The sequence below is a fragment of the Channa argus genome, chromosome 3 (assembly GCF_033026475.1).
Source record: "Channa argus isolate prfri chromosome 3, Channa argus male v1.0, whole genome shotgun sequence".
In the NCBI taxonomy this organism is placed as follows: domain Eukaryota; kingdom Metazoa; phylum Chordata; class Actinopteri; order Anabantiformes; family Channidae; genus Channa; species Channa argus.
The window spans coordinates 24,109,381-24,122,817 of record NC_090199.1 but is presented as its reverse complement, the minus strand read 5'-3'; the positions used below and the strand labels follow the sequence as shown (position 1 = coordinate 24,122,817).

At 39.3% G+C, this 13,437-nt stretch overlaps 1 protein-coding gene across 1 annotated transcript; it reads right to left on the bottom strand.

Annotated features, from left to right (window-relative positions):
* Positions 1–2,090: 2,090 nt before the first annotated feature.
* chrnb5a (cholinergic receptor, nicotinic, beta 5a) lies at positions 2,091–13,195 on the bottom strand. Its single transcript, XM_067499612.1, has 8 exons — positions 12,277–13,195; positions 8,700–8,845; positions 7,300–7,344; positions 7,091–7,200; positions 5,625–6,151; positions 4,331–4,821; positions 3,434–3,579; positions 2,091–2,900 (listed from the first exon to the last, which is right to left on the bottom strand). The coding sequence occupies exons 1-8, from the start codon at positions 12,320–12,322 to the stop codon at positions 2,885–2,887; spliced, it is 1,527 nt and encodes a 508-aa protein (XP_067355713.1). The 5' UTR covers positions 12,323–13,195; the 3' UTR covers positions 2,091–2,884.
* Positions 13,196–13,437: the final 242 nt, after the last annotated feature.

The window sequence follows — 13,437 nt, the reverse complement described above, 5'->3', positions numbered from 1 at the left end:
GTGTGTGTGTGTGTGTGTGTGTGTGTGTGTGTGTGTAGGTGTGTGTGTGTGTATGTGTGTGTGTGTCTGCGTGTGTGCGTCCATAAAATGTCACTATAGTTCATTTTAACTCACCAATATTACTGAAAAAACATTAATACAATTTTAAACAGGACAAATGCACTTTGTCTGAATGTGTATTTCTCATCCAGAGCAGCACTTACACAAGACCACTCACACACACACACAATTGCTTGAGTGCTGTCTTCTGGGTTGTTTGATCAGCACATGAAGAAAACAAGTTTAGTAAAATTTCAAAATGTATTTGAGGTCATCCAAATAAAACACATACCACATCAGTGTCATTGTGCCAACATTCGAAAAGTATAAAAATATTTACACCACCTTCTGCTGACCCTACCTGTCCCTTTCAGATCACCGAACACCTCCTTTTATCGTGCGCCGTCAGTACTCAGTCTCTGTGTGTGCAGAATGCCACTTATCCCATCCCCATGATCCCATCCACAGTGTTTTCTCTTCCATTAATTGTTTCTCTTTCCTCTCTAGTGCAGAACGTCTGCTGTCAGCACTCAGGGTAAAGTAATCTGTACAGACAGATGATAAATAGTCTCTACACTACATAGATCTGCCCACACATATCACATGAAGACAGGGCTTGTAAAATGGTTCCAATGTTTTTGGTTGTTGTTGTTTATCACCTTTCATGAGAATGAGAAAAAAGTGTGACAGGTTCAAGTTTGCTAATGTGAAAAACAAGTCTTTGTGCAATTATATCAATTTTCTAAAGCCTAGTGGTTGTTGAGGCATTTCGATTAAGTAAATAAAGTGCATAGATTGAATGCGAAGGGCTCAGTTGGCTCAGAAAGACTGGATGGTTGATTTTGTGAGGTTACAGAAATGGTCAGACATCAACCCTCGAAACTTTGGAAGAGGAATGAGGGCAGGGATTTAGCCAGCTAAGAGTTTTACCTTAAAACCATTTCAGAAAGCTTCCTTTTCTCTGAAGGCTTAGTGAGGAACTCCTTAGGTAAGAGAAAAAGAAAGGTTGAACCTGTTGGTGTGGGTGGCAGTTCGTGTGTGAAATCATATGGTCCTACTTCTTGATGCCAGCCACCAAAATGCCAAATGTTGACACTTATATTGGAACCATAATAGTGGCTGACAAAACACACAGCAGCATAGTTGGGTCAAGGCACAAAAACTTCAGAGTTTAGACCCTAAATAATCATATTTGGATTTAGTAAAACACCCACAATTTGCCTTAGAAATCTCTGCTTCCTTAGCTTCATGATGTGCATCACATTTACAACAATAACAAAACCTAGATATGAGCTCCACTCTGCTGTGGGAAATCCTGTGCTGTGGTGACCCATCCTCTTTACAAACTTATGTGTCTGAATACTTGGTGACAGGATTATGTTCAATACAGCCACCTAATGTCAGTTAATAGTAATATAATGTTTTTGTTGTTTTCAGCTGCTAGAATAAATTACCTATACAGTCGAATTGTACTTGTGTTAGAGACACAAAGTAAAATATTCATAAACGCACTGGAGCACAAGGCATAAAAAAACTGTAAAAGACATGTTAAACATGTGGCTTAGAATATTGTAGCGAGCACAAAACATCACCAACATCATTTCAGCAAATAACCCAAACATCCATTGATACAGCTCTACCTCAATCTAGATGGTGGTGGTGGCTATGAAACCACCTTGATTTATATATTAATTGCAGCTAGTCATTATTTATCATGCAACTTAAGAGCAGTCAAACAAAGTGCATTTTTGGTTTGAATAATTCAAACAAATAGATGAGGTATCTCAACTTCTACAGTACTGGCTTCTTCTTTATCTGTAACCAGTAGGTGGGAAGAGTGAAAAAAATGTGCTTTGGAAGGTTTATTACCATCATTCTGTAAGAACCACATTTCTTAAAGAAAAACTTAAACAAGATAAAGTAAATATATTACTTAAAAAAATTCTTAATATGGCCTACATAATCTTCATATGTGTTTTGTTCTGTGAAAAGACTTGAGGAAAGAGCATTGGACAAACACATAAAATACACATCTTTTTATTCCACACGTTGTCCTAGAATACAGTTAGTGTCAAAAATTCACTGGTAATGTGTGCAGCAAAATTTTACTTTTCAGTCTTGATTAATTCTCTGTCAACCTCAGTTTAAGGCAGTTGAAAAAGTGAGGGTTGGAAAGGTGCAAAACCAAATAGGAGGTGGAATTATTCTTTCAAAGTGAAGGACCAGCAGTGTGTTTGTGTGATTGTCTATGCTGTTTTTACTTTCCATCTTTATGTCCTAGTCGTAATGCTTCATGTTAGCACACGTTTTCTTAAAGCATTCAAGCATTTTCTGACAGATCTCACGACGTAAGATGGCACAGAAATGACAAAAGAACCAAGCACATCTGACAGCAAGAAAAGCAGCAGTTACATCTCTGCTTGGAAGTGGATGAAGTTCCAATGAGTTCTGGTCATTTTTGGCTGTTCTTTTCCTTTGTGAAAGTGAGATTCTAGAGAAAAATGTCCACAGCTGTCTTGTATACTGTGTCAAACATTTTACGATTCTGTGACAAAGCCATCTTGATTGAGTTTGCTCAAGTTGAGTTGTACAAAGGATCTTAAGGTTGCCAAGCCTGTGACGATGGTGGATGAAGGCATAGTCCATCAGAAATAAGACATGCACTTCAACAAAAAAATGTTCCAGTATAAACGTCTTTGCTTGAAGTCCACTCCTGGACAAAATAGCTGGCTGCACTGACCAGGCGAGATATCTGTCCCTTCCACCCAACAGACAGATCAGAGCCAGACACTTAGCAGGACCCCAGTTAAAGTTTCTATGAAAGATGCTTTTTGATTTTGATGTCCTAGAAATCTCCATACCTACAGAAGACAGAAAACATAGTGTGGCCAAAGTAAAAGTAAAGACATATATTTAGATTTAAGTGGCAGTTTTGTAGTTTCACTTTTCTGATACCTGTGTCATGACAGAGTCAAAAGTAATTCACTCAAACACTTTTTAAAATCATGTTTTAATGCATGACAATGCCATGAGATATGTTTGAGCAGTGGGTTTGTTTGAAATAAAAAGAAAAGTTTATGTAAAGCGGGAGAGAAGAATCACATTTAAATTTGTTTTACAGTATCTTGACCAAAGGTTTCTAGCAACGAACAAATCAAACAAATGTTTGAACATAAGCTGCTTTAATTCAAAACCAATTCTCTATGAATACATGATTATGCCTTTGTCACGCTATTGAGATGGCAGAGACAGGACAACAGAAAAGAATCAAGACAAAAATGGAAAAAAATGTGTGCATAGCATCAACCCATTTCCCAAGAATTTACTTTCTATATTTTATTAACCATCCTTTAATGTGTTATGATGCAACAGTGTGCAATAGTGTGTGACTCACTCCATCTCATCAACAGTGGGTGTGTTGTAGCTTTGGAACAGCGGCTGCATGAAGAGCCCCAGTGTTCCCACTACACACACAAGGATGAAGATCCAGAGGAACAGACGGTCGATCACCATAGCTACGTACTTCCAGTCTTCTATGATCTGAAATAGGAACATTAAAGAGTGTTTAGACAGATCAAATCATCACTATATAGTGTGTGTGGGGGGGCACAGACATTTACGGAATCACTATGTTTTCCCTCCCTGGTTAAGTGAACATGCATGGAGTATGAAGGAATGGTTTCTAAAGTTCATTTGCGTCAAGGAGTTTAAAATAGCTGCTGTGGCTATAAAGGGTGTTCAACAGCTAATTCATATCAGGGTATGATTTTAACTGCACTGCAGAGAGGAGCAGAGGCAGCCTGATGAGAAACCTGCCATGAGCAATCACAGCTGCAAAACCTGCTTGTAATATTTATTAAGTTTGGGAGTTTTTAAAAAGTTTAGAAGCCCAAAGCCACAAATTTGGGGTTTGAGTCAGTGCTAATTTGTGTGTGTGTGTGTGTGTGTGTGTGTGTGTGTGTGTGTGTGTGTCTGTGTGTGTTTGCGTGTGCAGTTTTCTGAGATGTCTAATGTTTAAAAGAAATACATGTTTGACAAGTTGGAATAATGTCACAAAGGGACAAAAGCAAATACTGAATTATTTAAGACGTGTTCCGCATCTCATCTTGCCCTGCACTCTAAATTTGTTGAATAAATGTGCTCACTCCTCACTGTTGCATATTTGTCACTATCTATCCTCATAAGCTGCCATTGTGAATATTCTCTCAGCATTTGTTTTCTTTTTTTTAACCGTTTAATCCAATCACTTCTGACTCATCATACATTTTTAAACTGGTTTTTAGTTCCTTACCCCTTCATCATCGTCTTCCGTCTTCATGTGTTCAGCGATGTACTTCACTCCATTCACTGCTTCTTCCAGATCTGCATCCCACTGAACAGCCAAAGGTCTCTGCAAGTCTGACAACCCACCACCCCCATCTGGAATTTCACTCATCTTCCAGCGAAACTTGTGGTCCAAATCCTCATTCACATAGAAGCTGTCGGAGTCGGTTCGAATCCCACCAAGTCTTATATTGGAGCATTGCTTCTTCTCCCTGCCACTCTGGGGATTGTTTTTCCCAGTGGTGCTCCAGTTTGCATACTTCTGACGGAGCTTATCACGAACACTGGAAGCTCTCGGACGTTTCATGAGGAGGAAAGCGGGGAGGCGGATTAAGAAGAGGTGTTTGACCCAGACTGGCATGTAGTGGGTGGACGGCGACCGGTGGTGCACATTCAGGACACAGACGGTGCTTACAATGGAGAACGTGACCAGCACCATGGTGAACATCAAGTATTTACCTTGGAGAAGACAAGATGATACAATTCAATAATCCAAATGTAATCAGCAGCATGCGCGACACAAGCAAACTAAGACTTTGTGGTTTTGTTTAAGCACTAATTCCAATATTATTCCAAACAAACTGTGTTAAGCATACATCTTACACATACATGTATTCATTTTTATCCTAAATTGTTTTTTTAATAAACAAAATCATTCCTGCTTTGAAGTTTTTTTTACTGTTAACGAGGTGCAGCACTTCCTGCACATGTTTCACATCGCAAATTTACCCAGGAAGGAAGGTATTATGCTTCTTGAGGATTTTAGTCTGAAACATGTGCAAGAAGTTGAGAGTTTTGTTGACAGCAGTATACGATGCATGAATAAAAATGAATGAATAAAAAACTGCAAAGTAGAACTGAAAATAATTAATGGGCAAGAGCGATTCTTCTGTTAAAAAGAAGCAGCTATGGCACAACTGCTTTGTTATACTGGTGCAACTAGTGCAGTAGAAAGGTGCTCTACCCTTGTGTTATCCAGTCAGCAGTAAAGAATGAAAAGATTGAGCTGCATCCAGACTTTAAAACATGTTGATAAAAGCTGAAAAAAATGTAGGGAAATAAAAAAATAAAGATCTTGCACTCCCTCTAACATAGGTGGGTTTTCAACAAAAAGGCCTTTGTGATTTGTTTTTGTAGTGGATACTTTGAGTTGACTTGTGGATTGTTCTGTAATTAATTCAGGAATAGTCCATACATCTCACATCTCTAGTTTCCTTAAACCTACACACCTTCACACATACATGAAGTTTGGTAGTACTGACCTATGAGTGGTACAGCTAGGGAGGTGGGGGGAACTATCTTTGATATAAGCAGCAGAAACACAGTGAGGGCCAGCAGCACGGAGATACACAGAGTCATCTTTTCCCCACAGTCTGACGGCAGATAGAAGACCAGGATAGCCAGAGACGTGATCAACACACACGGGATGATGAGGTTAATGGTGTAAAACAGTGGCTTCCTCTTAATCACAAAGTCATAGGTGATATCGAGGTAGGTTTTATCATTTGGATCCTCGTTTTTACGTGCCGGGAGAGAGACAATATCCCACTCTCCACTGGGTGTGAAGTCATCACGACTGGCAAAGTCACTGGTGAGGACGATGTCCACCTCGGTGTGGTCGTAGGTCCAGGAGCGGAACTTGAGAGTGCAGTTCTGCTGGTCGAAGGGGAAGTTCTGCACTTCAATGGCGCAGGCTGACTTGTAGATAGCTGGGGGGAGCCAGAAGATGTCCCCCGTGTTGGAGACTACAACATTGCAGTAGAAGGAAACCTCGTAAACACCGTCAGCACTGTGAGAGGTTTGGACCAGAAATAATGTTAAAGAGAGTAAGAAGTCAGATGTAGAAAAAGGAAAAAATCCAGCCAAATAGTGACTGTGACCCTCCTATCCTACAAACAAGACTGAAATGAATGATTCAATGTTTTAAAAAAATACATTTATTTATTCATTCATTCTATATATTAAATATGCAGCTACAGCCATGCGGTGTCAGCTTAGTTACAAAAAGTCCATTTTCCATTTATGTTTTTGTTTGATTTCAACAACATTTTTTAATTTATTTTTTTATTGTCCTTTCGTTTATCCCGTGAGTTCAGCGGATCATTTTCCGTATGTTGATTTGGCACAGTTTTTAGGCCGGATGCCCGTCCTGACGCAACCCTCCCCAATTTCTACCAGGCTTGTACCAGCACTGCACAGCTGGGGAGGGGAATGGGCTGTTAGGGGTTTAGTGTTTTGTCCAGAGACAATTCGACATATAGCCCGGACCAGGGATCGAACCACTGACCCTGTGAGTCTTACCAACTGATCTACAGCTGCCCCCAACAAGATATATGGGTGAATAAATGCGCTCAGAAAGACTTTGGACTGGCATCAGTTTTGTCATTTATGTATAAACATATTCCAAAAATATCAAACTAATGATTTCAAATAGGATGTAGCTGACATCAGTTTACCACAAGGTTGGTTTCCATGACCTTCCTTCCCTTATACTGCAGTAAAAATCAGACACACACACTAGCTCTCATGATTTGCTGAAATGATAATCACTAATCCCCAAAACCTCTGCAAAAAAAAAATGCAAAGAGAGAAGGCAAAACATTTTATTACTGTCAAATGCATTCTCTCGTAAAAATACCACTACACACACCTGCAGACAACCAGGTCAACCAGAAGTCAGCCACTGAGAAATTATACTTATCTGGCAGGCTGACATCCTCATACTTACTTGTTGTAGAGCACTATGTCAGGAAGCCAGATGTGTTTGGAAGGAATCCGTAGTTTCTTAATGCCATCATATTTATCTGGATCCCATCTAAGTCTGTAGTCATTCCACTCCTGCAGTCAGAGGGTTCAGAAACTCCCTTTTTACCAAATACACCAAGACACTGTACATATAGCATGTGTACTGGACAGTGACAAAAGATTGGACTGTACCTGACACAGCCACACGTTGGTTGTCATTATTTGTTCTCTCTCATTCTGCAGGAAAACAAGGCACCTTGTCATATGTTTAATATTTAACTTTACAAAATAAGATGTTGTAATGTTGTCTACAGGCAATGGTATTAGTAGGACAGTCTAAAGATCAGATTCCAATGTCACCGCAAACCTTAAGGGAGTGGATCTTATAACATGAATACACAGACACAAATGTAAACTTTATTACAGAACTAAAATGTTTTCTATTGTGTAGGAAAATCTGTGTCTACACAAAGTTTGAAAAATTACAAAAATATATGTTACAGTGTGAAATTTAAGGCTTTAGCTTATTAATCGTAATAATAATAATTATCATCTGAGCTTTGCTTTGCTCTTTTAGCTCCACCATGCTCTGCACAGCCAGAGAGGTAGTTGTCATTCTGAAATTGAAATAAATGGGAATGTTGCAAAATAATTAAGCAGAAATTATTGCTCTTCTCTAAATGGTTGGAAAAACTTTTAGAAGTGAATATCTGTGCCAACATGTTCAAATAACGCAAAGCCCTGGGAGGCTTCCAGCTCATATTTCTATGTGTGAGAATCATATTTCTAATGAAAGCATAATATATAATGTTATATAACATATAATATGTGTATATTTGTTAGATTCTGATTGGGATGAATTAAGTATCTATCTATAAAAAAGTTTCATATTGTTCCTTCAAGTTTCAGAGTGTGGATTTATTTTAGATGTCAAATTGTCAAGTGTAACAGATATGAGATAGCAGTGAAAAATCTAACAGGAGGATTAGCACTGCTTTACTTAAATGACGAGGGAAATCCTGTAATTCTCTCCCGGCATTCCTGAGATATCATGTTTGCATGAACGAATGGACCTGAGGTCACAGGAACCCTGACCTTTGATCCCAAAAATCTAATCAGTTCATCACTAGGGGCAATAAATATGTTTGTGCTAATCTGAAAACGTAATGCCTCCGGCCATGGCTGGGAGGCGAAAATCCAGAGAGATTGGTTATATGATACATAATTGAGTGTTGGAGTTACTGTCTACTACAGGACTAACTCAGAGACAAACATTTACGTTTTCCACCTAATACACCCTACATTTGGTCAGACTCTGGCAGTATGACTTCATTATAAAGCTCGTACCATGACACATAATAATAAAATATTAATCCACTGCTGTTATAATATTTATGTAGGTTGCAGCGTTGTTGTTTAAGTTTAATTTACACAGATACGCAGCTTAGTTACAGCTTTTTCAAACCCAACTTTGCTCATACAGCAGGATACTCGGAGACAGCAGACAGCACATAACAAATGCTGATTAAGTGATTAAACAGAATAAAATGTTCATTAAAATCAATACATCATGTTCTGTGTTATATACTCACTACGCTGATGAGCTGAGACAGAGACACCTGTATGGAGATGGTCACCTGCTGGCTCTTATTGACAGCTGGCCTGATCAGTTTGTTGTAGCGCTCTGGACCCAGCAGGTAGTTCACCAGCCGCTCCTCTGCATTCTCTGCCCTGCTGCCTACAGGCGAAACACAGAGAGCAGAAAAAAAAAATCATTTGATCAGTGTTCATTTTAAAAGTCCTCTAAAGAGGCCTCCCTGTTGGAAACCGGTGCAAACCAGTCACACCTGGAGACACATTCACTGCTGTGTTTGAAATGAATACAGTCAGCCAAACATAAATATCATAAGTGAATAAATGCCACAAACTGCCAGGAGAACCAATGTCCCCCTTTCAAAAAAAAATTTATCCTGTCTGTGTGTGTGTCTGTGTATGTGTGTGTGGTTATATCATGAATTATGAACAATACCGAAGTTGACTTTAAGTGAAGTAAATTTACCAAAGGGCATTGAGGGTAAATCACATGTTCACACTGTGAACACATGTGTTGGGGAGGGCAGCAGAAGGGGAACAGACAAAAATCCAGTCATGCATCTACATCCCTGGTAGAGGATCCCTGAAGCTTTGTGTTTCCTCAGCCCTGAATTATTGGTTATGTAAAAGTGATTGTATGAAAAACTCAGAAGCAAAAATGTCTTTGACCCACTCTCTTGGCTTTTTTCAGACATTATCTCGACAGTGTCAAACAAAGGAGACAAAAGCACACAGAGGGTTTACTATGTGGATGACTGCTTCACCCCTCGGTGCCACATGAATTGTCTGTTCCGCATGGTTGTATGCAGGGGAAGCAGAGTGAGCATGGATGTTCGTTTTTCAGCAGCGTCCTGCTGTTTCAAGTGTTCATGTCACAGTCAGTGCCAGTGTTTTAAGCAGTTTGAAAAAGAGGCAAAGGGAATTTTTTAGAACTAACACATCTATCTTCAAACCATTGTTTATTTTCACTTCAAACGATGAATGAATTCTGCATCAACTAAGAACCTGAAGTAGCTTTCATCATCATTAAAGTAGGTTAACCTAATAGTTAGAGACTAATTACATTTAGCTTTAAGGTGAAGTGGCCCCAGCACAGAGGCACTGCCTGCTTTTACTCTGTGTTAAACATTAGATGCGACCCACAGATTGGCATACATGAGCCTAATATACAAGTATACATAAGAATATGGAGACATCAGGAAATGAGGGGTGTTTAGGATAAAAAAGAAGACAAGAAGATTATTACCACTCTTTTCGATAAGCCCATTAGCTTAGCTTAGCACAGAGACTAAAGACACTGGCTCTGTTCAAATTTATCCCAATGCACCTAGCACCACCTCTAAAGCTCACTAATTACCATCTTCTGTTCCAGTGTCAATGCTGTGCAGCAGACCTCGTCTCTGACCCTGTGTGTGTGCGATCCCATTAGCAGCTAATGTAGCCGTGGCTGAGATGGAGAGTGGGCTGCTCACTTGTTTCTCACTTCACATCTGGTTTGTTTGTTTTTCAACTTAACAGAAATATGAAATAAATGTTATAATTTGTTAAAAGCCCAGTATGGAGCCACAATTTTATACAACTAATCTCACATACAGTACACAGTAGTACTCAGCTTGTCATCTTGTTGCTCACACTATGGAGTTTTTCATCTTGGTCAACCTGCTTTTCCAGACCTCCTCCAGATGACATCATCTTAACTCCTAATGATGAAAAACCTCTCCAGGTAATATCATGTGGGAAAACTCTTTAGCTAGAAGCAGAGAGATATTTAAGTATAGGAAAGCTGGAGGCAAGTTTATAAGCATTAGTGAACATTTACACCCTAAACTAAAGCCATTACAGTAGAAAGCAACTTGAAAATGGATGAAGTTGCGCTTTAAGGAAAAAGTGCTGAAAATGTGAGAGAAAGCTAATGTAATAAACTAGTGCACCATCCTACCCCTTTAAACATTGTCAGTGCAGTTACTGTCTAATCTCTACTGTATTCAGGGAGCTTTATTCACAATTTCAGAAAAAGAATCTTGGTGTGTGATTCAATTCCATATGTTTCAGTAAAAATCCTGAGGCTGTCACTGAGGAACGGTGCCAAACATGATACCATAGTACAGGGCCTGGTCAAGTCTTCAGAGCTGCAGGGAAATAAAAAAACACTCACAGCAACATGGTGGAAGACACAGAGAGGTGCTCTGAGCCTTCTTCGTGTATTATATCATTTGAATAATTTAGAGCTGGATTCAGGGTATCTTTGCCTTGATGGATGTTACAGAAACATCCTCAACTGTGTTTCCTGTCAGACTCCGTTTTTGTCAGAGTGCAGTCAGATTTGTACAGTAAGTATGAATTTTTATGACTCTGCTTTTGTTTCTCTGTTATATCCGTTTTGTTTTGTTGATGAACAAGAACATACAGGTTTAAGCAAATCCATGACTAGAGAGCAGAGATGTCAACACTCCATGAAACAAACACCTGAATTAAGGTCAGAGGAATAAAAGACAGCACTTCTTTTAGGGTGTTGGTAGACACGTGCAAGTTCTGCTGAAAAGACAGGAAATGCTTTCATGGAAGTAAGTATAAAATAGCCCTCTGTAAATTATTCAAAGAGCCCTTCTGCTTTTACTTACAAGTATTTTAGAAGCACAAACACCACACACGGTTTACAAAACCCCAAGGTGAAATTTGTTGTGAGGAGTATTGTGCCTGCCTTTGGTTCAAAAGCACACATCACACACACACTGGAACCAAAAAAGGCTGTTTACACACACAAAATGATTATGACTAAGCAGGTTTATAGCTGATACTAAGGACATGTCCCAGATATTATTTCTATTAATTGGCAGGTTTTAGCTGCTTTATGTGGAATTTAAATTCTTCAAATTCTTCTGTCTGACTCTGATATCTTTTTACACACATATTTTAATTTGGCTATTTTTGTTTATAAAAAAGAAAAGGAATTCATGTTCTTCATGTTCCTGCTAGGTGGATTTGTAATATGATTTATACTATCATAGGTGGAGGACAAGGTTAAGTGAATAACTAAAGGAATTAGCATTGCAGATATTTTTTCTCGGTAGCCAGTGGAGAAACAGCAAAAAAGAAGAAATACAAGTTTGAAGCATTTTCAAACAGGATGGACTAGACTGTGTGTTGTGATGAACATGAGTTCCAGAAGTGAGCTCTCTAACAGTAAAATAATTAATGTGGACACAGTGAATCTGCATGGAGATGCTACACACTAACATTTAATTAACTTCTTACAAGTCGATATCAAATTCTGTTTCCCCATGTTTGAATTGATCTGTGCATGTTTCTTCACAGGGCACATCATCCATTCCTCTTTGTGCAAGTTATCTCCTCAACAGTTCATTAACACTTGTGTGTGTGTGAGAGAGAGATAGAGAGAGTGAGGAAGATGTCGGCAAATTGTGTCAGCACTCTGGAAAGCATTCATTGTTTTATTCGTAGAAATACAAAATGCTTTTAGTAATAATAAAGCACTTTAATTAAACCTATTATTAGTCCATCATTCGTCCCAATTCAACGAATTGGGAAGTTTTCAGAATAAAACAAAGAACTTACTTGCGAGAGAGAGAATGAAGAGCAGGAGATGAGTGTCGGTATTCATCTCCTTCCTGCTTTTCTGACACTGTCCGTCACAGAGAGAAGCGCCTTTATTATGAGCAGAGGAAAGACACCACAGCCTCCGTGCTTACAACTCCCTCTTCTCCCTCACCAGCTGTTTGTTGACGAAATGTCGAGCAGCGTAAAAATTACACGAAGGAACTTTGCCTACAACAATAAAGAGGTTATGTTTAGAAAATGTTTATTTGCCAAAGGTGGCATGTTGCTCCTTTATGTCAGAGTATAAGATAGGTGGGCTGCCCATTGTGCGCCGCCGCCTCAGCCACAAACCGGTCGTGGTGACATCTTAAGCGGTTCCGATCCAAATTCAGAAATCAGAGTAACTGTACTGATAGTGCTCAGAAAATAACTTCTTGTTTCACTTCTTCTTTTGTAAATGAAACCAGCAGCGTTCACTTCCATTAACTGCGTTGTCTTGTGATGAAACCCAGACAAATACTGGTGCGTGAAGAGTTTGGCGCAGCTCAAAGTGTGAGGCGCACAGCAAGGACGTGGATTTGATCCTCGGGGCAACTGCTTGCAGGTGAAGTCCATAAAGAAGCTGGAAACTCCATGAAACTATGTGCAGCCCCGAGGAGAAGCCAGAGGGGGAAGCAGGAGGAGGCTTGACTGCGTGTGAGAGAGCTCCTTGACGTGACGCGAACAAATTCACGTCATGGCTTAGACTGATGTTCAGGTGCCAAGTCTCCGTCCATGCTGTTAACTTAAAGGACGCCTTCACTGGTACTGAACTTGCTTCTTTTGGTTCTAGTTTAAGTATTACATGTTACTGAATGCCATAAAACTTAAAAAATATCTAGCAGAAGACATCACTTGAAGGAACCTTCAGTTCAAATTATGTTATTTTGTGCTCACGCTATAAAGTTTGTAATCATGGTCAACCTGCTTTTCCAGAGCTGCTCCAGATGACAACATCTGAACTTCTAATAGTAAGAAAAACTCCTACAAGTGATGTCATCTGGAGCAGTTTTTCAGCTTGAAGCAGAGAAATATTTTAATATTCTCCATCATTTGGATAGAGAGGAAATTTTAAGAGCATTAATGGGCATTTACACTCTAAACTATAGCCATAGAAAGCAAGTTTAAAATTAATGAAGT

Coding starts and splice junctions, on each gene's coding strand:
- chrnb5a (XM_067499612.1), bottom strand. CDS start 12,322: ATGAATACCGACACTCATCTCCTGCTCTTCATTCTCTCTCTCGCAA. Junction 4,822..5,624: donor CCTAGCTGTACCACTCATAG/GTCAGTACTACC, acceptor GTCTTCTCCAAG/GTAAATACTTGATGTTCACC. Junction 3,580..4,330: donor CGGAAGACGATGATGAAGGG/GTAAGGAACTAA, acceptor TTCCTATTTCAG/ATCATAGAAGACTGGAAGTA.